The 24,193-nt window shown below is 40.4% G+C and overlaps 1 protein-coding gene across 1 annotated transcript; it reads right to left on the bottom strand.

Moving 5' to 3' along the window:
• Positions 1-261: 261 nt before the first annotated feature.
• Positions 262-23,923, bottom strand: LOC122781471 (glycogen debranching enzyme-like). The gene is made up of 33 exons (XM_044045156.1): positions 23,845-23,923; positions 20,819-21,029; positions 19,655-19,824; positions 18,847-19,047; positions 17,023-17,204; positions 16,311-16,422; positions 15,638-15,764; positions 15,257-15,368; positions 15,083-15,180; positions 14,079-14,218; positions 13,540-13,727; positions 12,660-12,783; positions 11,541-11,704; positions 11,173-11,274; positions 10,587-10,727; positions 8,899-9,037; positions 8,699-8,823; positions 8,488-8,597; positions 8,270-8,404; positions 7,264-7,394; positions 7,019-7,155; positions 6,626-6,759; positions 6,224-6,387; positions 5,365-5,467; positions 4,080-4,287; positions 3,592-3,703; positions 3,006-3,141; positions 2,617-2,729; positions 1,708-1,919; positions 1,366-1,463; positions 806-893; positions 595-728; positions 262-504 (listed from the first exon to the last, which is right to left on the bottom strand). The coding sequence occupies exons 1-33, from the start codon at positions 23,921-23,923 to the stop codon at positions 387-389; spliced, it is 4,548 nt and encodes a 1,515-aa protein (XP_043901091.1). The 3' UTR covers positions 262-386.
• Between the last annotated feature and the right edge of the window lie 270 nt (positions 23,924-24,193).

Raw genomic sequence — 24,193 nt, 5'->3', positions numbered from 1 at the left:
ACATGAAATGCTTTATGTCCCCAGTGACCAGTGAAAACTGCCTACGGTGCTTTTAGTTCTATATGAACCTTCCACGATAATAATGTAGCTACTAGCTTCTTGTAGAGCAGCCGACAGTATGGATACCTCCAAAGTCTGGATGCCACCATTCCAGTTCTATGATATGGAAAATCATTTTTTTAACATGCATTTGAGAAATTTCTTTCAGGAATCAATAATAATAATAATAATAATAATAATAAAAAAAACACCATTTGTATGTAAATTCTTGAATTTTTATTCATGTTACAGGTTCATTTTCAAATGTGACTCTTGTGACCTCTCAGAGATACAGGTATACTGAAATAGCATTAGGTTGTGTTGATGTGGTAGGCAGGTGTCAAAGGTCAAAGATCATGTAGGACCTCCAGAATGGTCGCACTGGATGATGCTTGGCTTTCACAGCTAAATGGGCAGCGCTGGCCATTCTCATTAGTCAGTGCGGGAAGACCCTTCCAAGTTGACCTGAAAGCAGACAAGTCTTAGTATTTTCTACATTTGTGGAGTCTGTGAAACTCTGCCACACCTAAAATAAACATAATAGAAATGTCAGACCTCTCCAAGTGGACAGCATGACGAGACAGAATGTTTTTCACCAGGTTGATGTTTGTTTCGTACGTCTCATTTCCCATTTTCTTAGCAAAGTAAAGTTTGGCACGCAGGAAGTAACCGAGAGGCCATAACCACTCCTGAAAAAATGAGAAGAAAACATTCATCAGAAGCTGCATCACACAAGCGACGAGGGAAATATGGTCTGTTTGCTTACTGGGCCCTGATGATAGTTGAAGCCTTTAGCTTGATTGAACTTAGCATTATCCAAGTCATTGTCATAGACTCCACAATACACCATGTCACTGCAGGAAGAGGAAACACATCAGCCGCCAGTCGACTGCCATTTACGTAGATTATTTAGATAGAAACTTCATTTGTGTGTGTGTGTGTGAAAACGTGATGATAAATATTGTACATTAGAGGTTCATCGTGTAAACCCCGCCCCCACAATCTGACTTGAGACCACAGACATTAGAACTTTGTAATCGATTATCAATGTTTTAATCCAGAGAAAGCACAGACTAGACGATTTAGGATTTGAAATTGGGAAGACTCTGATGCATCCACTGATATTAAAATGATTCATTTAGCAAGATAATCTGATCAAATCAGCCTAAAATCAGATTGTCGGAAAGGCCAGATCAGGACCGAAATCTGTCACTGAACTAAAAGATTGGGGATTCGTATTAGTCGATAAATATAATTAAAGTCAATAATGATTCTGTTGTGATGCGATGTATCTGTTGATGTGAAGGTCGAGTGTTTGATACTAACTCAGGGTCCAAAGTCTTCATTCCCAGAGGTCCCAGCAACTTCTGCTCAGCTACATTTAGAGCCTCCCAAGCTCTGTCCAAAGTGAACAACTCGGGAGCCTGCCTCACACACACACACACACACACACACACACACACACACACACACGTGTAATAATAAAAGTTTTATTAGAATTAGTCTCATGGTTTAGGTTGTTTGATGAGGTACTAACACACATGTATATGTTTGTTTAGCAGTATAATGAAATGTTTTCATTGTTTTTCAATGAAAACTCACAGATGGAAACTAAACCTTGGACTGAACATTAATAAAACATAAATGGGCTCAGCACTTGTTACTTACCACCACCATGGCAATAGGAAAGTTAGGCCTGAGCTGGTAATCACACCAGGGACTGGAAGCCCCATAACTGTCCTTGTAGATGCCTCTTTTGTGGACCAGCTCTGGGTGTACCTCTTCAGGGTCTTGGGGATCATGGGAAATGTAGAACTTGTTCTGGAAGTTTTCCTGGATCTTATGATCCCACTCCATGTATGACATAGAATATGTCTGTCCTGAAATCAAGCGTTTAGGATCAAAGAGATGGATTAAAGCTGGTCACAGAGACAGTAAAATCCACTCATCCTTTAAGTGTGCCCACTTTGAGTAGGTACTATTTTTGTAGTGGGAAACCAACCTAAGCCGTGCCGTGCCGAGGTGAGCTGAGACGATAGTGGAAAAGCGCCATTAAATGGTCAGAAATACTAAATAAAGATTACTGATTTACTTTCATTCAACCTTTTCAGGTGATCTAATGGCTGGAGGGAGGCAAACGGGCCAAAGTAGATCAAGCTGCAGCACCACCCAGTGTCATCTTTAAGTAATTGCATTAACCTGATTAAGGGAGTCTCAGGTAAAGCCAGATAAAGTGGTGCATATTACAGTAACAATGAACAGTTTGTGATGGAGGATGATCAAGATTACAGATTTTGCGGCGATCCCATTTCACAAGGTCAGATGTTCATACCTCAGCGACATCAAAGGTTTATTTTGGTGCTGCTATAATATAAAAGTTAAAAGTAAGCTTTGGTTTAGGCGTCTTGCTGTGAACTCGGCCTGCTCTCCTGCTGTCAGCTGTTAGAAAAGTAAACTGCTTCAATGCTACAGTTTCAATTCAGGGAAGATAAGATTCTAACTGCGAAAAAACAAAACAACAGAACACTATTGAGCAGAGTGTTTCCTTTAACATGTGACAAACACTAATGAACTTACCTTCTCTGTGTATGTTGACTCCTGCATAGGGGAAGTGCCCGTTGTTGTGGAGCTTCATAAGCCAGCGCACAGTGGACTTACACAGACCCACTATCTCCACTGCAGAACCATCCCTAATACAGAAAAGATGCAGTAATCTCAACAAGGTGCTTGGATTACACACACACACACACACACACACCTAGAGGCCTTCCGGCTTTATACCTGCGGAACCTTGAATCGTGCAAAGCGTGCAACAGATCTGACAAACGAGAACATTACTGGGTCGTTTTCATTCTTTCTAGAAGGAGAACCTTTCAGGTTAGACCGGTTTCTTTCTAGGTTTACTGTTTTGCAATGTGATAGGATGGAATGTTGGACAAAGAAGTGTGAACTGAGAGAAAAGGTACCTGGGTGTAGCAGGGATTCCTTTGTTGTGTGCACTTTCACTTTCACCCATCTTGTTCATCCAGGTTCCACAGTTGAAACGGTTTCCTCCGTAGACGAAGCCAGTGCTGTGGTCAACTCCCGCCTCTACATTCAACCCTAGTGACAGTGAGACAGGCTGCGATCGTGAAGAGCAAATCAAATGAAACAACATGGGAGGCTTTGACTGACCAATCACAGTGTTGTTCAGAGAGGGGGAGACAGAGAGTGTGCTTCATAAAGGCCTCATCACTGGTGAACTGACTGTTACTCCATCACTGGTAACAACTAGTAAAGAGTCTAAAAGACTGAGGCAGTAACTACAAGGAAACACAGTTCAGTATCAGCAGAGAGTCTCAGAGACGGAGAGACATGAGTGCATCTGTCCATCCATGTCCAGCAATCCTGTTTACGACAGCTTTGAGAATTCATGTTGATGAGTCACAGATGTTTTTATTTCATAATGCTGATAGTTTTCATCCCAAAATCAACATTATTTAACAAATGCTGACGGTCACAATGCTACTTATGCAGTACTTATATATACTGTATATTGTAGTATTGCAATACCTTGTTCAGTCATGTTGTGATCAAAGTGTGGCCATGCGTTGATCTCTCTGAACTGGATTCCCTGCATGTGACTCTGCATAGCTTCCTGGATTATATCATACAGTGGCTGAACCTGAAGCAACAAAACAACAACAACAACACTCCATAGTTAGCAATGCAAATGTAATAGTACTTATTTTATTTTTACTCAGCTTCAAAAACGTTGTTTTAAAGCCTTGTGTATGATTGTTCAGCTTGATAGTATCACTGATGCCTTCATGTATATATTATTTATATTATCATTTATAAATGCAGGATAATACACTGTATGATACAATGTCAACAACCTTAAAACACAAACCATACTTCTAATACAGTGCATGGTCAAGTTTGCAGTCGGGTGCTTAAAGTTGCAGAAACTACTATTAACTACTATCGCTCATGTTATCATCTGCTTGTGGTATGATGTAAACAGAGAGGACACCTAAGGACACAGCACACAGTCTTACTGAAGCTGACGTGGTGTTGGGGTAAATCCTGGAGACTTGACAATTTAGAATGGAGATGCCATCAGGCACCAGTGTGCAGTACTCCTGGATACTTTGCAACCACCACCACACAGCATCCCTGCTGTTGTATCGAGCGCTGCCGCCCTCACCCAGCAGGTTAGGGATCAGGCCATGACACAGAGCTCCTGCAAATGTCAGGATGATGTTCCTGTAGGAAAAACAGAACACTAATCATGCTCAGTCCAGCGGAGAGAGACCAGCATGTTACAGGAACAGTGAACAAGAAAAAACAAAGAAAAAGGTTTTTGTTTTTTTAACAAAATGAGTGATTTTAGTTAGCATTTAAGATCGTTCCATTTTTCTTTCTTTCTCCAGAGTTTAAAGACAAGCAGATGGATTATTCAGCGGCGGGACATGAGGACGACTGGAAACCTTGAGGTGAACAGACACTAGTTCTGAGGTGACGACATGACTCCAGCGATGAAAATGAAAGCACCGTGAACCTCTTATTAACCTTCTATCTTCTTATGGGGTGAGTTTTCATTAACATCGTTAATCTACATTACGTTAGTATTAATTGGAAGTCACATACAGGGATTAAATCATGTTTTTTTCACGTTGGACGCTGTCTTTTAATAATCCACAGCAATGATATTATAATTATTATTATAAGATGTAACAACAGCATGTGAGCATCTGCTATTAATATGAATAACAAACCAACCTGATGTGCAGGGCCGCTGCTGAGCTTTTGGGGGCCCTCTTCATCAGCACATCATCATCATTCAGCTCATTCAGTAACAGACTGAACCATCCACACTTACATGTAGTTTATTTTATTTGATATTACAAGTGTGTATCCATCTTTGATCTTAAGTATATTATCTTTCTTGTTTTTCATTTTTATGACATTTATATTCACATTTCATTTTATTTTTCTCTGGGAACCCTCTGGGACCTCTTCATAGAACCCTGTTATTGATCAGCTAAAATTCTCCCTAAAGCAGTTTGAGGAGTGCCGACATGAAAAATGGCCACATCTTCTTCAAATATGTTCAAACTTCCATGTGTTTCTTTAAAATCTAAGAATAGTATTGGTTAGAATTAGGAGGAGGAGTCTTTTATTGGGCCAATGATGAGGTGAAAGTGTTGCACACTGTTATTCATTAACCATTTAACATGAATCAGTCCTGGACAGGGATGTAAATGTCATGACTCTAAGACCTGGAAGAAATAGTATCTGTTAAATAATAGTCCATGAGTTGTGTGGCAGACTGAGACTCACCGAGCCTCCAGGTGTCTGCCAGTAAGCAAGAGCAGACCTCTCAGCGATATGAAGGTCTCACGACCCCAACAACGGAACGTGCCGGCACAGAAGTGAGGAAAACCTGAAGTAAAAGACAAGCACACATTACTGGAGCATCGGTGGCCCTGCATGCATCACCTCAGTCCCTGATATAAGCGTTATATTCTTTACACTCTACTCAATCATACGATGCAGCTATTTTGGTCATGAGACTATTATATTTTTTTATATTATTTAATTATATAATATAATTATTTAATTATATGCTTGATTATGTACTGCCTCTGTCAGTCACATACTGGTGAAGTCTTTTATACACAGTTTATACACTGTTGTGTGACACAGACAGTCCAACACCAGCCTTTTAGAACCACAGCCAACCAGAAACGCCACAGAGTTCAAACTGTTGGACATCATAAATAACTTGCTTATCCTCCATTATCTGCTGATCAATGTGCAGAACAACTCTGTTATTCTCGTCCATTTCAGTGTAACAGGACACATTTACCTGTGTGTCATAATATACTGTGTTATTACTGCTCTACATTCATACTAAAGACATAGTATTGTCAATAAAGTGGATCATTGTGTTACATCATAACAACAGGAATATTTAATTGGTCAAATAAAAAGTTGTGCAGGACACTGAACTTAGTGAATATGTTCAGTGGTTTTGCTTATGTACATTATTTAGTCACTTCTATACTTCTATTCTCTTTTATTAAGAATTATTTCCTCCTAATTTAGCCGTCTGTATAACCACCCTGGGACATGTTGCTAAAACCCAGCACATAATATCATAATATACATAATATACATTTTCTTATCTAACACAGACCTGCTGCCAGTGACACACAGTGCTGGTCCTCGTGGTTTGTGACCTCATCAGAGGAGGGTGTGTGAGGAGAGAGGGTGGGAGGGGCCCAACTTGGACTCACACTGCACATCTGCACTGAAACCAGTGCCAGCTGTTTAACGAGGCTGGATCCATTTTGCACAAAACTACGGACGATAAGGAAACATGAGTGAGTTTCATCATAAACCAAACTATTCGACATCAGAGGTGGTTTATACATGCACATTAATAGATGAATTAATAGAACATTTATTTGAGCTGGATGATATTAATGTGGTAATGTTGTTGAACAACTCAGATAGCTATAGTACAGAATAACCTAAGTAAAACATATTGGGTAATGGATGAATCAATACAGAGCAATGAAAACAAAAGAGCACAAACCTTGACATGAATTTGAAAGCAGCCTCCAGAGCAGTGGTGTAGACGCCCTGGATGATGGCGTCAAAGTAGCAAGGTTTCAGGTAGGATGGGATGTGCTTCAGGTAACCAAATATCGCCTCTAACCAAGAGCCTACCTACAAGTCAAAGGTCAACATCAGTCAACCCTATACATACTATCTGGTGTCAAACACTGCACAAGCAAAGCTATAGTTGACTTTAACAATCACTTATCAGACGTTAACAGATTTCATATTTTCTAATTGATTTACTCTGAATTAACGAGGTGATTTTTCTCCAAATAAATAAATAAATGACTTCTTTTTGAGATGAAATGATCCTATCATGTTGACCTCTTTTTTTTGAATGCAATGCACATCCCTGGAGTTAGCTCACCTCTGCCACAGCTCCCCCTTTGGCCAGAAGTCTGTTGGTGATATAGTCCAGCATCCAGTCTCCCTGTCTCAGGTTTTCACAGAGTGGATGTCCCAGATTGTTCTTGGGACGAATCTCTGCCATCACTGACATTAGCCCTAAGACCCAAAAACTAGTCGTGAATATTGACACTGAAAACGTCCTGGAATAAAAAAGTGATGCAGCCAGTGATGATGATGATGATGATGATGATGTTGTTTTAGTACCTTGTAAGCCTCCATAGTTGAGTGGTGACCAAGAAGGAATGCTGTAACATCCTCCTCCGTCCTCCCTCTCTTCAGCATCACAGCGGTAGAGCAGGATGTTCATGTCTGCCAGTGTCAGACTTGACATGATGCTGACAGAGAAGAAGGAGCAAAGCACTTTTCATTTTGACAGAATGACAGAATTCTGTGTGTAGGTTTAGCCCATGAAACAACACAAAGACCCAGGATGAGCTTCGTAAATCAAATCGTATATTCTACCATTTAGAAAACGTCACATCCTTTTAGTTCACAACAGGAATAACATTAATCTTTATTAAGAATCCCTTTAAAAGAGAAAAATGAAATGCAACAATCATGATGATCATAATGATCATAATGTAACGGATATGTCAATCAAAAAGTGGTTCCGCCTTTCAGACAGTTCCACCAATCATCATGCATCAGCATCCATGCCCACCCACCGCGCCATTGACTCCCAGAAAAGCTGAGCTTCCCTGGAAGTGAGGAAAAAAAGCTTCTACTGGTTTTAACGCGCCATGCTGCTGTGGTTTTGTACGAGAAGAAAACTGAGTCAGGTGATCTGTGATTAACAGCTGCTTCTGAATAAACTGAATCACATGACCTTTAGTAATGAAATTCAGCCTGTGTGTGGCACACATCATTATCGCTAACTGATGTGTGCCAGGTGTAGCCATAATTCAGGATATCTGACCAGCTGTTCTTGTCAGATGGAGATGGAGATGACATTTGACCATTTGTGGTGTTCGGCTTCAGGAGACTTAAGTGAGATGGGCGTGGTTTATACTGTATCTCCCACAGTGAAACAGAGAATGGGGTTAGAACAACAACGTTTGGCTACTTCACATCATCGACCATCACATAGCTGCTCTTGATGGGCGCAGGTCAGCTGTGGTGAATGAAGTGGGCGGTAGCCACAGCTTGACCTGTCGGTGATGGTGGACAGGTATTTATTTGCGATTGTCATTTTTAATGAAAGCATTCAAACCTCATCAGTGGTTTGGTGAGAATAAGCGGAGTGCTGTTGTCAGCCAGGCTACCACTCTGGTACCGGGGACTAAACTGGATCAGGTGGTGTCTCAGAGATCCCAGCTGCTCCTGGGACTCGGGCTCCAGAGTCACTCTGTATAAGAACACACAACACAAGTGGATCCCAGCCACAGCACACACACGTTGTCCACACCACTCATAAATTCATCTACTCACCTGAAGATGATGATGCAGCCCGGTGTGAACTTGTCAAGAACTATCTCCTGAACAACAGTGTTGTGCTTTGACACCATGTCGGCCCTCTTCACCATCTCACTGTCCTTCAGCTGCAGGAATTTTCAAACACCTTAAAAAGTCTATTTCGTGTTTGTGTTTTATTTCGTGTATGTGGTGTTTTTGATGACACACTGGGTACGGAAGTACAAACCTGAATGTGTTCTTTAATCTCAACAGTACTCGCTGATGGAACTCTGACGTTTTTGTCATCGTCATCTTCAGAGTTGGTGTTGCTCACAATGGTTCGGGCCTCTACAAGCACCTCCATCACCTGACCTGTAAAGACCAAGAACCTCTGAGGATTAGGACAATATCAAAGACACATGTGCATGTGATTGCATCACTGTTTACCTGGTATGAACAAAGATGGAACATGATCTGTGTCCGGATTGTTGAGTGGCCTCCGCAGCACAGCGACCACAGACTGCTGGGTGCTGGGACAGTGTCTGCTCACGGCCATCACGCCGTCTGCCAGCTGTTCCACATACACCTGCACATCCAACCGTGACACTTGACAGATTTATAGTATGAAGAAACAAATACCATGTTATCCTTCACACGAGGATCCAGGGTGACATAGGTGGGGCGTGCAGGGCCAACATACAGAGATAAACGGCCATTAACACTTACATCAGGGCGTTTCATTGATGGCAGCTGGGATGAAGGACTTGAAGTAGTTTTTGTGGGAGTGGCTATAAAAAGCTGACCTCAAGGCAAATTTACTTCCTGCTCTTGTGTTTCTTTTGATTATTTTCTTAGTGTTACCTGTTTGTTTGTTCTTGGTTTTTTTGTTGCATTACTGCTGCTGCTTCTTTTCACTGCTTTGTGTCTTAATCTGAAATATGATCGTAAGGACAGTGACGCAGGAGATGTGTTCTGCTCAGCAGGAACATCAGCCAACTAGGTCTACGCTCTTTCTTGCATTCTCGCCTCTTTCTTTATTGCATTTCATTCATTTCATTGAAAGGATTGGCTTTATTGTCATTGAAAATGCAGAACAACAAAACAAGGACACTTCTTTGGCACTCTCTGGTGTGTAAACACAACACTAAAGAGCAATAAAATAAAATAATTTTAGTGTCAAACCGCAGTGTAATAAGTGCAATGGAGATTTGGGGAAGCCTCGCTTAGTCACATGTTTTAGACATACAACCCTGAACTCTACAAAAATGAAGAATGGAAGAATCATCCTCACTTCTCACCTCACCTTTTGTTTGCCCTCTTTGGCACCACCACAAAAGACAATGTACGCTTAACCTAGAATCTAAAAAACGTTTGATAGATTATACAGATTATGATATATATAATACACAGTCTGTTATTCAAATAAACATTTCCAAAAGGCATGGTGCCCACTTTTGAAATAAATTCAAAGCTTTGGATTTAATTGAAGATCAAGCACAAGTGAAGGTCTGTGCAGCATGTGTGCTCAGTTTATATTTCTCTGGGTTTTCTCTTTCTCCCTTTCTCACCAGTTAGTTTTGTGTCATGCTCCAGGGCTGGAGGACCGTCCTATTCATGATATTGTGGCTGTTATTTGGATTGGGGAAGATTTCAGACTTTTAGTTTTGATCCAGTTGTTAAAAATCCAAAAATATGCTTGATTTGACAAAACTTGATGTGGTTGACTTTATCAGTCAGTCATCATCTAACCGCTTTATCCTCCACCAGAGGGTCGCGGGGGGTGCTGTGCCAATCTCAGCTACAGCGGGCGATAGGCGGGGTACACCCTGGACAGTTCGCCAGTCCATCGCAGGGCCACACACAACTAGAGACAAACAACCATTCACGCTCACACTCACTCCTACGGTCAATTTAGAGTGTTCAATTTACCTAATCCCCACATTGCACGTTTTTGGACTGTGGGAGGAAGCCGGAGAACCCGGAGAGAACCCACGGACACACGAGAGTGCTAACCACTACACCACCGTGTGCCGGTTGACTTTATTAAAAAGTAAAATAAAATAATCAAAGTGAGAGGCAAAACTGAAGGTATAGCACTGACTGTGTGGAGTGTGTGTGTGTGTGACAGAACACACCTGACTGAAGCCCTTGACAGCCAACTCCTGGTGAAGTGTGTTCAGTGCCAGTTTGGCAGCAAGAATGCCAGTTTGTAGGTTGATCTGCTCGTGTGTTTGAGCATCAGAGTTCCAGCAGGTGTACAGATGATCCTCTGAAAGCTGAGCGACACAATCAATGAGGTTTAAGGTTAATCCATGCAGCTAACTGAACAGATGAGACGAGCATTATTTCTGAATATTTATGTTTCCCACATGGACAGGTTCTCAATACATTAATATAAATGTCTATGGTTTTGCACGTTATACAAACACACTGCCTGGTCAAAAAAACCTACAAATAAAGCCTCACACTCTTCTTCTCTACTTCTGCAACGTCACAAGATTTATTTCCGTTCAGTGTTGCGTTCATTTTTCAAAGATCTTGTACGACTGCGCGGAGCCTTCTCCTGCACATCCCAATGATTCTCAGTGAAAACGATGTTCATTTCTCTGTGGACTTCTATTTAAATGGAGTACTGTATCTTTAACTTAAAATAAGTAAACACCATACAATCCATATGATAGAGTCTTTACATTGTGGTGCTTTAAGTGTATTTGCTCTGACCTGATGAGGAAGCAGTACATCGTGTCTTCTGCTGCTCCCTGTTGCACAACAAGCCATAGAAGCCAGAGCAGCGTTGGGCAGGAAGTTGTAAACTGAATCTTCCTGAAAGAATAGGTGCATGTTCACAACTTGTGTGATAAATGCTTGTATAAATACTTTTGATATGGAAAAATGATAAAGTTGGAAAAAAAAAAGAAAAAAAGAATAGATGCATGTTTAACACTTCACCAATTCTAAACATGGATGGTCTAACCAGGACAATATGGTTCAATGTACAAGTGACTAAAAGTTATCAGCTATCACTCAACTGCAGGAAGCATGTTCATAATAAAAGACGAGCAGCAGCAGATTACGAGGTGAATAAATACCTGGATTGGTCTGTGGTTTCTGGGGCTGACATCCATGAACATGGTGTGAGCAACAGCTGGGATCAGTGGCTGAAGGTTGGGCTGGAAGAAAGCACCAACAGGCTCTCTACCAAACCAGGACAACCAGCATTGCTCTTTTTCACTGTCTGCAGCAAGAACACGGTCTGGAAGAGAAAAACAGGGACGAGCTCGGACCAGCAGGAAGTAACGATGACTGGGTTTCATGTAGAAACATTCAAAACGCGGCTTAAACTTCCCAGTCGGTCAGATTAATGCTCTGTGTCAAAAGGTCTTTGTGACTTTTACATTCAAAATAGAAAAGGTCTCACAGTGAACATCGCAGGTACCAGGTTAGGTATCAGCTTATTTCACCACTGTGAAAACCTCAGAATATCACAGTGAATATAGACACCAAATGTTTACTTGAACCTTCGATTCCAGGCAACACACCTTGTAATATTTGCTAAGGGTTCATTGGACTGTTAAGCACTTGGTAACATTTGCTGTGAAAAGTGTACAATCTGGCATTTGTACTCCTAATTCAAATGACTTTGTGGTTAACCTTGTTTTTCTTCAGTCTTACTTCTTATCAAAGTAAATCACTATGGTAACTGATGCTAAACCTGAACTGTGTACTGTATGTATGATGGTTAAATAAGGTTAAATAAAATAAAGTTCAAACAGATGAAAATCAGCCAATAAAAGGCTCCATTCCAGAGCTCTTTACAGCTGATAATCCTGTGAGCTACAACACACAGGTCTGGTCTCACAGAATAAATGTGCCGGGTTAAGCTTGTGCTGCAGCTCCAAAACCACGACAAACACACCACACACCATGCAAATGTGAGCAGAGTGCTAAGACCACAAAGACAAGAAGACACAGCACAGGTGACGTGTGTCTGAAATCTGAAGATCAGTGGGAAAGCATGGCTCACTGAATTTTAAAGGTTTCTTATCAAGAAAAGAGCCTCAAGTCCAGGTGAATGAGTCGCTGCAGTCAAGGTCCGTGTCCAGTTGCAAGTCGTTTTCATCTGTGGGTCATGAATGTGTATGTGGGATGTCGTGCAGAGGTTTAGTTTCAGCAGTGACCAGAGGGGCACAGGGGTCGGGGGTCAGTACCTCGCATCAAACTGGTGATTCCCAGGCGGTTTACAAAGACATTCTCAATAAGCTGACTGCTGGTAAAGAGCTCAGCTATCACATAGAGGTTAGGCTTGATGGCTCTGGCTGCTGCAAGCATTGCCTACAGAGACCAACACAAAAAACACACGGCAATTAACCTGGAGTCCATCCACCAGTCATGTGTTTCCTCTTATAAACAGCTCATACCAGGATGAGAGAAGACTTCATTGTACATTTTAACAGCTGCAGTAAAACTGTTTTTGCAACAACAACAACAACAACAACAAAACCTAATAATTAGCAACACTTTTAACCAGTGCTGAGAACTCCACACAACTAGATAGAGGATATAGTTTCAGGATGTGTATAATACTTCCCTATTAACTGCATTTAGAGGTTAACTGCAGGGAGTATTAGTGCATCCTGAACCAAAACCTTGACACAACTAAACCACATTAAACCTCAGTGATGTTTCATTACAAGGAATGTATTTATTTATTTTGGCATTACTGAGGAAGTCATGCTGATGATAACGTGGACATGAATGTGGTCAGGAAATTAAGAGCTAAACAAATCCATTTCAAAATGTACTGTGTCAATACATTAGAATTAAAACACAATAATGGGTATTGAGTATGGTATTCTGTCTTTGTGTCGCTCACCTTTCACATTACACCGTGGAACTCCCAGGAGTAAGAATTTAGTCCCAAATACTCACAAATCTCACTATTGCAATATATCAAAAAAAAAAACAATGGAAATGCTGATAAAATTGGAATTTTAAAGAATCTATAATAAAAAAATCTAAGAATACTTATGTGGTGATTGTCAATGTCAGAATGATATACAGCATGTAAGTTTAGGAGTTAGACCGTACCTCTGCCACATGCACAGGGGTAGAGAGGCAGTTGACCAGGCATAAACCAGAGAAGACAGTGGCTATAATCTCTGTGTATGTCTTCATACGAGTCCACAGGAAAGGACAGTCCTCTGGTTTCTCTCCATAACGAAGCTTGACAGTGCTGTTGTGACACACCAGCTTTCTCCACAGGTAGACTTCAGAACCTGCAGAGAACACCACAGAAGGCTCAGAGATCACGTGTCAGTGATGGAAGTCAATTACAAGACACTAGTGTTCAATGTTATCTGTAATAAATCAGAATTGGTGTTAATCACTCGATGAGGCGATGTATTGTTTCACAAATATCTACTGAAATAAAGGAAAAGGTTTAAGGCGTTAAAACTGACTGTGAAAATGAGAAGTTTTTTTGTGCTGCTCTTAATCTGGTTTCATACTCAGACGTTGTTTTCTTACAGTTTCCCCAAATCATAGCTTGCTAAATTATTAGCATTGGAGCTTATGGTTCCAATAATCATTTGCTCCATTTGAAGGCTGCGTCATGGACTGTTGCGTACCTGGTTCAGCAAGGTTCCTTTGCACATCATTCCCCTCGACAAAGCCATCATGAGCCAGGATGTAGCGCGCCTTGTCTTTCTTCTCCATTAGCTCCATTTCCTCATCAAAAGTCATTTCTTCAAATGGAAAGGTGAAATATCTGAAGGAGGCAAAGTCACAGACTGTCATGAATATCGAATGAATAACGTGGTGCTTTATAAATGATTGACAATACATTCTGTATCTGTGTCTGTGTCTATATTCACGTATTGGTCTGATGTGTTTTGTTCTCTTCAGACTTCTGTTGTTTTGTTTTCTTACCTTGGCTTTAGGGTTGTCTGTGTCTGCTTTCTTTTCTTTGTTTCCTGTTTTCTTTTCTGTTTCCTGTTTTCTTTTCTTTGTTTCCTGTTTTCTTTTCTTTGTTTCCTGCTTTCTTTTCTTTGTTTCCTGTTTTCTTTTCTTTGTTTCCTGTTTTCTTTTCTTTGTTTCCTGTTTTCTTTTCTGTTTCCTGTTTTCTTTTCTTTGTTTCCTGTTTTATTTTGTAGTTTTTCCTGGTTGAATATCTGCTTCCTGTCCTGTCTTCCCTTTGGATTGTCTGCTCTGTCCTACTGTGATTCACCTGTGGGGTGGGCTGCTGTGTGTGTGTGTGTGTAATTGTGCGATAAAATAATGGAGCAAGTGCCCGACTGACTGCCAATCATTTGTGTCCTCTAAAGCGAAATATAAATTCAAAATAATGAATGCCTCTCTTGTGGAGAAAAGCAATGCAGTGCTCTATAAGATGCCCTTGCCCTGTAGTTCCCTACAGCCGCTCCATGACAGTGTCCTCTGGGACACTGGAAACGATATTCAGTAGAAGATGCTCATCTTGGTGATAGAAAGTCATGACGTGCTGTAAAAGATGTCCCTTCATAGGTATACACAGGTGTGTGAGGAGGTTTCCTGCCCCACCGGGGTGCAGTAGGTGCCACTGCCCGTCCAAATTTAACTTTTAACACATGTAACTTGTGTGTGGTGAGGCTACCTGGGACAAAGAGGGCGTGTCCTTGTGACTGGACCCAGTTTAGTTCCATCATCGGCGACGCGGTCATGAATTACGCTTCTTAAAATGCTCTCAATTGCCTGAGGAGACAGAACAACGACAGTGAGTTTGACAAAAGAGAATGGCACTCACACATATGCACACGCATGAACACACTTGCTCTGAGCGATTGGTCGTCTCTTTATACAACTCTGAGTTTAGTTCCTCCAGTCGTCCTCTGAAACTGGTGCAACAATCCTGGATGTCTGTTGGGCTCATGCTGTTCTTACTGAAAATGAAGAGAGAGATTCATAGAAAAGATTCTTGGTCGAGAGAAACTGTGATGCACCTGAGATTCTGGTTCTGGTTCTGTTCCTCTGATTTCATTTCTCCAAGCAGATGGAGCCGCAAACCCTGAAATGGGTCTTTTTCCAAGATTTAATAGAAGTGGACAGTAAACTATGTGCTAGTGATGGATTTATAGTTACACACTGTATAATGTTCTACAGTATTATAATGATTATGTGTCAGTGTGGTGAGGTTGTAAAGAAGACGCACCTGTGGGGACTAAAAACATCCAGGGCAGAGTCCATGTCCACTGTGTTTCCAAAGCGTTGGTGCTGAGGGTTCTGCACCAGATTTAACTGCGTCTTACACTCTGGACTGGACCTGACACGTGAACTACCTGGATTAACAAATGTCCACAAACACAGACCATCAGCATACGCGTCTTTGTGGAATGTAAAGGAATTATAAGACCTTCATTATAGATATAGAAAAACCATAGACAGTGTTACAATGTACAGAACGATGACTTGTTTCCCTTCACGAGTAGTTCAGGGCTTTTAAGTGTGGTTGTATGAAGCACCTGAAGTATATAGACTAGCCCGATTATTTGTATTTATATTTATTTATTATTACTATTAGACAAGCCTAAGACATAAACGCTGAGTAAAAGCAAACCCTAAAAACAAAATATGTTGTTTTCACAGGGGTTGTTGATTCACTACTGCCTCCATCAGTGAGTGCAAGTGTGTTATTTTGTGACTTCAGTGTTTGAAATCATCCATTTGGATTTACCTGAGTGACATGAACTCACCAAACAAGGCACATTTGTCATTGTGTGAATTATCACATGTTGTCACTACTGTTGTGTCAGTTTTGTCTTTTCTTAGGTTCAGCATCAGAACTAACTGTTGGAAGGATGTTGATGGATGCATGTTTGTCTCACCATCCTGCAACAGCTGTCTGAACTGCTCCACTGCTGGATCCACGCTGACCTGCAGGAATTCCCACAACCTGAGCCTGGAGAAGACCTGCTGCCACAGTATGCAACGCAGAGCCTGACACACACACACACACACACACATAAACCATGGTAAACAAACTCATCACTTCATCAGGTTCATAAGACACATGCAAATATGTGAGCAGCCACAAGATAAAGTCAAGTAAACAAAGAAAAATATTTTTTACAGAATATTCAAGTTGAAATTTCGAAGAAGCCACTCGATGTTTCACAGTATTGGGGCTTTTATTTGGGCTGTTTGATCTATGTGAACCTATTTCTTCTTATTTTTTCTCTGGGAACCCCCTGGGACCTCTTCATAGAACCCTCGGGGTCCCTGGACCTGCTATTGATAACCATTGTTCAAACTATCAGATGTCACTGACAGCTTAGACCATGTAAATGTGATGATTCTGTCTCTTGGCTCCCAGAAAGTGTAAATCGTTGATTTTAATGAGTCAGATTGTACAAATATGTCTCTTTCTGTGCATTAGTGTGCGTGTGTTTCTGTTTCTGGAAAAGAGAATCATTAGGAGCTGACTGAATCAATGCACCATCAACAATAATCCAATTTGAATACCATCAAAGGTTAATATTATTATTGATAAACAGAAATAAAATGTACGGTTCAGTGAAGAAATCAGTGAAGTCTCACATTTACGTGATGTTCATCTTGAATGAGTGCTGGAACGCCGGCTTCAGTATATTTCCCATCAGCCACCTCACAACTGAGGTGCCACAGAGCTCTGTCCAGGAGCCATGCTGGTTTCAAATGAGGGGAGTTCACCAGATTGTAGCCGCACTCTGGATGAAGGTGGATCCATTCACTGTCAACAGCTAGAGATGGAAGAGAAAAGGAAAGTCATTTATTCATTTATTCAATCAAATTGGTTGTTTCTGTCATTAATGTTGTAAACTGGTCGTTGTACTTCTGCTATTTACACAGCTCATGATGAGGAACTGTCTTTTTGTCCTCAAATATAGTGTTTTGTTCTTTGCTCTGTTCTTCTTGTTTTCTATTTTCTATTCTATTCTCTGTTCTGTGCAGTTTTGGGGGGTATGAAGTATGACCTCTTGATGACCTCTTGTGGCGCCGGGGTCAAGTTCAATGACAGGAAATACAGAGAGAACAAAGGAATCGTCAACATCGCGTTCAGACCAAACCAGGTGTTTACTTCTTCACACTACAGTTCTGCCGTTCTTCCATTCACGCCCATTCACTCACACATTCACACATGTGTTTATGTGCAGCACATTATCTATCACACATATTTTATGGCCCATCGTAGCAGAGCCGAGAATGGAACCCACAACCCTCCAGCTGAAACACTCACCCTTTCCATGCAACTTGCCCTGTGTGATATGACTTGAGTTGCACCGTTATTGTTTTTAAATAAATGAGAGATTTGTGATTTTCACAGCTTTACGGGAACACGAGAAAACAAGCTGCAGCGATATATCGTGGCTTTGATGAGTTGTTTTTAAATGCAGGTCATGTTCTGACAAAGAGCACAGAACTGTCTACGCGACCTGCAGCGTGAACACAGACTAAATGTCAGTGAGGAAACTGAGAAGGTGACGCAAGAGCCACAGCTGCCGGCTGGAAAGGCCAACAGCTGTGGTTTATTTCCACGCCAGCGCAGTCACTGTCCGCGATAAAAATAAGACAAGATCGTTTTTCACTCATCAGTAAAAAAATAACAAACGGCAAAGAATACAATACTGTCATGATGCAACTGATAATATTATAATCCAATACAGCCAAGTTAAAATGATAAAAAGACTGACACTTTGCTGCATTCACGTCCAACATGCTGCCATCATTGATCATCAGGACTAGAAAAGGGCTACGTAAATACAGACCATAATACAGGGTTTAAAATGTATTACAAAGGCAGTTGATAAGATATGTTACCAGATGTGTTCTATTGTAATCAGTGGTTGTCAAAGTTTTTATTGAATACACCTCTATATGAGCACCATTAGTTGCCGGTACTCGATTTCTTGCCACGTTCGCCTCGTCAACGGTGGCAACAGGCATCAGAAATCTTTTACTTCAAGTCAGTAATGTCGCGTAGCTTTGTTCCATGCACGATATCTTTAACATAAACCCCTGAGAAAGAGTGGATATGAAGGAGTGATATCTGGGGAACGTGGTCCCTTCCAGTCCACTGACGAACATGCAGTGTGTGAAATTACAAACTTTGATAAACACTGATTACAATAGAACAAATGTGCTTAAGATATCGTATCAACTGCCTTTGTGATAGATTTTTTTAAATTGTAAAGAGACTTTCTGGACACCCTGTATGTCTGCCTCACTCACTCACTCACTCACACCTGATCATGTGTCTCTTTTCTTTGTTGTTGGTGATTTTCAGTCTTGTGGTCTCTGTTTCTGGTTGTTCTGGTTGCTGCAGACTATTTCCATGTGAGCGCCCTCAGGTTTGGGCGCTCCGTAATTCCTGCATGACTCTACCTGTATTGTTGTAGATCACATCAGTGATGCAGATCATGTTCCAGTCTCTTCTCAGGGTCTCCACCAGATCACCGACATGGGTCCAGGTCTTCCCATCAGGTGAGAAGTCAGGGTTCAGCTCAAGCTGATCCACAATGGAGTAGCCACCACCAGATACACTGAGCACAGTCTGCAGTGGTGAAAAGTGGATCATGTTGTAACCTAGACAGAACAGAGTCATCAGCCTCAAATAAATGTGTGAATAAATAAATTCAGAATCATCAGTCGTATTTAAGAGTCTCCCAGACCTAATTTATGCATTTTGGATTATTCCTCTTAATGCCAGGTTGTGGTGAAGTCAATAAAAGCTGTAAATTCTTTCTGAGACTTCTGGTTTTTCACTCCCAGGACTCTGATTGGTCTTCACCATAGTGCTTCAGCTGTTTAGAGTATGACAAGATGAATTCTCACCGTGAGAAAACCAGCAGTTAAAATGCAGTTTCTCTTTCCTGGCAAAATATAAAAGGCACATTGCGCATTTAATTACTCTTATGTGTCACTGAGCCAATACGGAATAGATTTTGAAATCATCGCCGCAGAGTAAGAGTTACAGCATAAGACTGGTCTCACTGTGCTGCAGGACAGAGCGGGGTGTCATGTGTCCCCCCTTTCCCACTCCCCACTTTTGCCCTCTCTCACCCTTCATTACATCCCTATCATTCACCCCTTTTGTTACAATCTGTATCCTCCATCCAGTTCTTGTATGATATTAATAGCATATATTCAGAAATGTGTGTGTGTGTGTGTGTGTTGGTTTGTGCTCACTCACCAGTCTCCTTTGTGACCTTGAGCCTGTCCATCCATTTGTCCAGAGGGCCAAGCTTCTTAGTTTGGTATGTTTGGCTGCTGATGCAGTCCAGTGGCAGGATGTCATTATTGGCTCCTACTCTGAGCACTGGGTCAACAACAATGTAACCACCGCTGACTTTCTCTTTATTCCTGCCAAGGATACATGTATATATATATAAATGTGTATATATATATATACATACACATATATTTATGTATATATATATATATATATATATATATATATATATATATATATATATATATATATACTGTATGTATACATATATATAGACATATATGTATAATTATTTTATTTTATATAAGAAAAGAACAAATCAGTTTTTTGCAATTCAAATGACTGAATGAATTTAACCACACAACTGGTCATATTCTGTTGTGATGAGTGAGAAGTGCAAAATAACAAATAAAATAAATATTCAAGCAAAAACCTCAGCTAAATGAGTGCCTGCTTAATGGAACATTACTAAAGCAAAAAGCCATTAGTTGATTGCGGATCAACAGAGGTTTATTAGCACAGCTTAATTTGGCTCTTGGGGAAAAGTAATTGGGGACCGTTGGTGTAGTGTTGTCTTTGCAGATGAAACATTAAAACCATTCACTTTCTCATACAGACGTCCACAGACAAACATCTGCATTTTAACAGTACTTTTAACTACTGCTGCCTCCATCAGTATGTTGAAATGTGTTATTTTGTGACTTTGTTGATTGAAATTCTTTGTTCAGATTTACTCTGTTTGTGACATAAACGCTCCTGCATTAAATCAGCAGCTTCTGCGTCTCTGTGAGTGAAAACACTTATTTTCATTGTGAACTTTGGTAAAGGAGAATGAGCATAGTTTCCTAAAGTTTCCTAAAGTTTCCTAGTTTCCAGAGAGGGTTGTTTAACAACAAGGTGAGGAGTCCATCAGATATCGTCCTTTTAAGAAGGCTTTATATTTGGTGAGACCTTTGTGAAGTTGCTAGAAACTGTTTTTACCAGCAACAGAAAAACCACACGTGTGTGTAATGCAGCTCAGATGTGTGTGGTCCTTCTGTCTCACATGCAGGTTGTAGAATTCATTATATTCATGACTGAGGATTTTATGAACTATTAATGTAATAATGCGACAGAACAACTTACCCACAGCAGAAGTAGTACTGGTAAGTTCCAGCCACTGTCAAGTCCAGTCTGCAGTATTTATCACAGTCATCCTCCTGTCTGTTTGGATAGACCCAGTCCAGAGGATGAAACCTCAGTCGATCATAACCATGGCCTTCAGTAGGATAGTTGGTGTAGACCTGGACCTGTTTACCCTGGAGGGTCGGGCCAAGACGGAACTGCAGCTCAAAGCCTGATGTGAACACAAATGTGTTAACATAGAGTACACATAGTGCCGTCAGGTCACAAACTGTGATGTATTATGTTCCTAAACGACCATAGACCTGCACCTTCTTCACCTCTAATGAAACTGGCTGTAAATGAGGGAAGTTTTTCTAATTCACATTAAGTTGCAGAACACTTTTTTAAAAGATTGGGGACAGGGAACATCTGTATTAATCATTCACCCCTTACAAGATCAAGCATGTTCATTGTCTCATGTTGAAAATAAAATAATGTTGTTGTTTTTTTTATACACACACCAGTGGATGATAGTGAAATTGACTTTTGCATTTAACCAGTGGGCAACATATATCAGTGCCTGGGGGCCAACGAGGTTGCAAAGGGGCACCTCAGTTCTTGACCTGTCGTAAGGATTAAACCAGTGATGCTCCAGTCTCATCTAATGTGGGGACTGAAGCCACAGCCCCAGTTGGTGACAATAAAGTGCAGTTGGATATAGCAAACTTCTACCTCTGCCTCTTCCTTTCTTTTTTGTGCACTTGCACTGAGTGGATGAATGTTATTGTAGCAGATTTCAAAAGTGTAGAGCACATTTCTCCACAGGTGCAGTTTCACTTTGCACGAGCAGATCTTAACAAGCAGGCTTTTAAAGGTGCACATACCTATGAGTATTTGCAGATACTTGTTACTGTCTTGATCAACCAAGATATCAACGTTCCAACAATGCACCTGACCCCGCCCAGTTTTAATAACCATCAAGCCCATGCACTCTCAGATTTTCTGTTCTAAGACTGTGGGAGCGTGACAGGTAAATGACAACTGCATCAGTCTGGAACTAGAAACACGCTGTGCTGTTTTGTACCAGGTGTGCAGTAGGATCCGATACATCCGGCTAAAGAAAAACACCTGTTTCAGGTAGCATACAAACACACAGTTCCAGAAAGGTGTGTTTAAAATAAACTCATTTTTATTTTATTCTTTAAACTGCTGACAACATTTCATTCAAAATATTGTGATTTTTACAATTTATTTTTGCAGAAAACAAAGATTGAATGATGAAAAAACTTCATTTTCAAACAACACCATTCTTATATTTCAACATAGAGAGAGTTTAGAAACAAATGTTTGGTGTTTTATTCCAATTTTAACATGTCTTGGCATGCTCTTACCACTCTTTCACATTCCTGCTGACTAATATTACGACACTCCTGCTGCAACTATTTTATCAGATTTACTTTCTTTATCTGTTGGAATATTAAAACCCACCAGGAGCATGTCCTCATAACACTGTAACATAATCATCAAATCCACACTGATGCAGAAATGGCCTTCAGTCTGTTTGCTAAAGGTCTCATCCTGTATTCCTCATACTGGTTTAGTTTAACACTATTAGGAATAGTTTTTTTCCTGTTTTTGAGTAAAATAATCACATAAATAAATAATCAATCCTCTTGATCGTGACATGAAGCACTGACTTCTCCAGACTTTTTCTTCAAGGAGACATTAATACGTGACTTGAGTCACGAATACCTCACAGATAATCAATCCACCCAATTTCATTTTTAATGAAGCAACACCACCTCAGAAATGTCACAGTCGGTGTGACACACTGTACAAATTGTACTCTTTAAAGAAGATGACCTTACCTCAGTTCAGACAAACTTCAACATTCATGAATTAAGGGCTTTTTCTGGCTTTGCATGACTTCAGATTCACATCTGCCTCCAGAACCCTGTTCGGATTCATCATTCGTTTACACTGCACTCCAACTGCTGTTTAAATGTGTTTTAGGTCACATGAGGTCGTCCTATAATGATTTAGTGACATTCAAATACGTTGTCAGAGTTGACTTTGCTTTTATAAACTGCTGTCTTGTAAATGTTTAATTGAAATGTTAAAGGTAAAGTAAACTGATGCTCACTTAAGACCACATGAAGTTCTTCTTCATTCAAAGTGTTCTGGTATGATGATAGTGATAACCACAGCAGCAGTTTTTATACTTTTACTCATTAAATAAGATTTGGTTCAGGTGCTTGCATCTGACTGCTATATATTGAGATTTGAGATAAGTTTTGAGTGGTCTTTAATCATTTCTTTTAATGTCTGTAAATTTCCCTGTAATATGTTCAACAAAAGAATATGTTCCCTAATAAACTCAATGAATGAACAAAAATTAAATGAACTTCCTCCCAAAGCACTGCTCCACTGAGCATATAATGTATATACAGAACCTTTTACTATTAAATGTAGACCATGTAGACGCCACATTTTCTTTTAGTTAGTTTAATTCAGTCACAGGTATTCACTAAAATAAATAAATGCAAGTAAATGTGTGTCGACGACGACATCTCACTTATGAGTAGCACTCTGTAGTTTGTTCTAGCTCTTGTTTGTACCCAAATGTTGAAATGCACTTATTGTAAGTCACTTTGGATAAAAGCAAATGTAATGTAACGTGTTGACACATTTTAAACACACGTTCCTATAAATGAAATAGCAGCATTCTACACAAAAGAAACAGACTGAAGCTCAAGCTTATTTTGCCTATAGGTACTAAATGCTATCTGTCAGTATGTGATTTATAAAACAATAACTTTGACTATTTGAATTGATTTAGCATGACAAACTCTTTTAAATACACCACAATGTGGCATGATCGACAGATCTCATCTGTACCTAAAAGAGAGATAGTGAATTGCCAGATTATGTCTTAGCAGTCAGAGATAAAGATCAGCAGCAGAACCAGAGCAGGTCCCGGTCAATAATTGAACTCTGACTGTGCAGTATTATTAACATACTGAGGTTAAAGTCCACACTAGTCCTACCTTGTTGCAGGCGGAACAGAGCTTGCTCCATGTTACTGAGTAGCAGCAGACCTTCTGCTCTGTCATCTGGTCTCAACATGCCATTCTGTTCTATTTAGACTGCCTTCCATGGGGCACTGACTGACAGTATGTGGTAACATGAGTCACACACAGATCTCTTTATGTAGGACCCGTCAATCAAACAATCAGAACTATTGTAAATGAGATCATTACTTAACTTGCCCTCTAATTGTCAACGATTTATTAAAATATTAATAAAGATATTATTTCTGGTATATCTCAGGTTACTCAAACGGGTGTAAATGTATTAAGTGAGTCTTTTCTTGAGTGGGTTATACCTGTTCTTCTT

The sequence above is a fragment of the Solea senegalensis genome, linkage group LG1 (genome assembly GCF_019176455.1).
Source record: "Solea senegalensis isolate Sse05_10M linkage group LG1, IFAPA_SoseM_1, whole genome shotgun sequence".
Taxonomy (NCBI): domain Eukaryota; kingdom Metazoa; phylum Chordata; class Actinopteri; order Pleuronectiformes; family Soleidae; genus Solea; species Solea senegalensis.
The sequence above is the reverse complement of the archived record's forward strand: the minus strand, read 5'-3'. Positions and strand labels throughout refer to the sequence as shown.

Coding starts and splice junctions, on each gene's coding strand:
- LOC122781471 (XM_044045156.1), bottom strand. CDS start 23,923: ATGTTGAGACCAGATGACAGAGCAGAAGGTCTGCTGCTACTCAGTAAC. Junction 13,728..14,078: donor AAGGAACCTTGCTGAACCAG/GTACGCAACAGT, acceptor TGTTCTCTGCAG/GTTCTGAAGTCTACCTGTGG. Junction 4,288..5,364: donor GGCAGACACCTGGAGGCTCG/GTGAGTCTCAGT, acceptor TTTTTCCTACAG/GAACATCATCCTGACATTTG.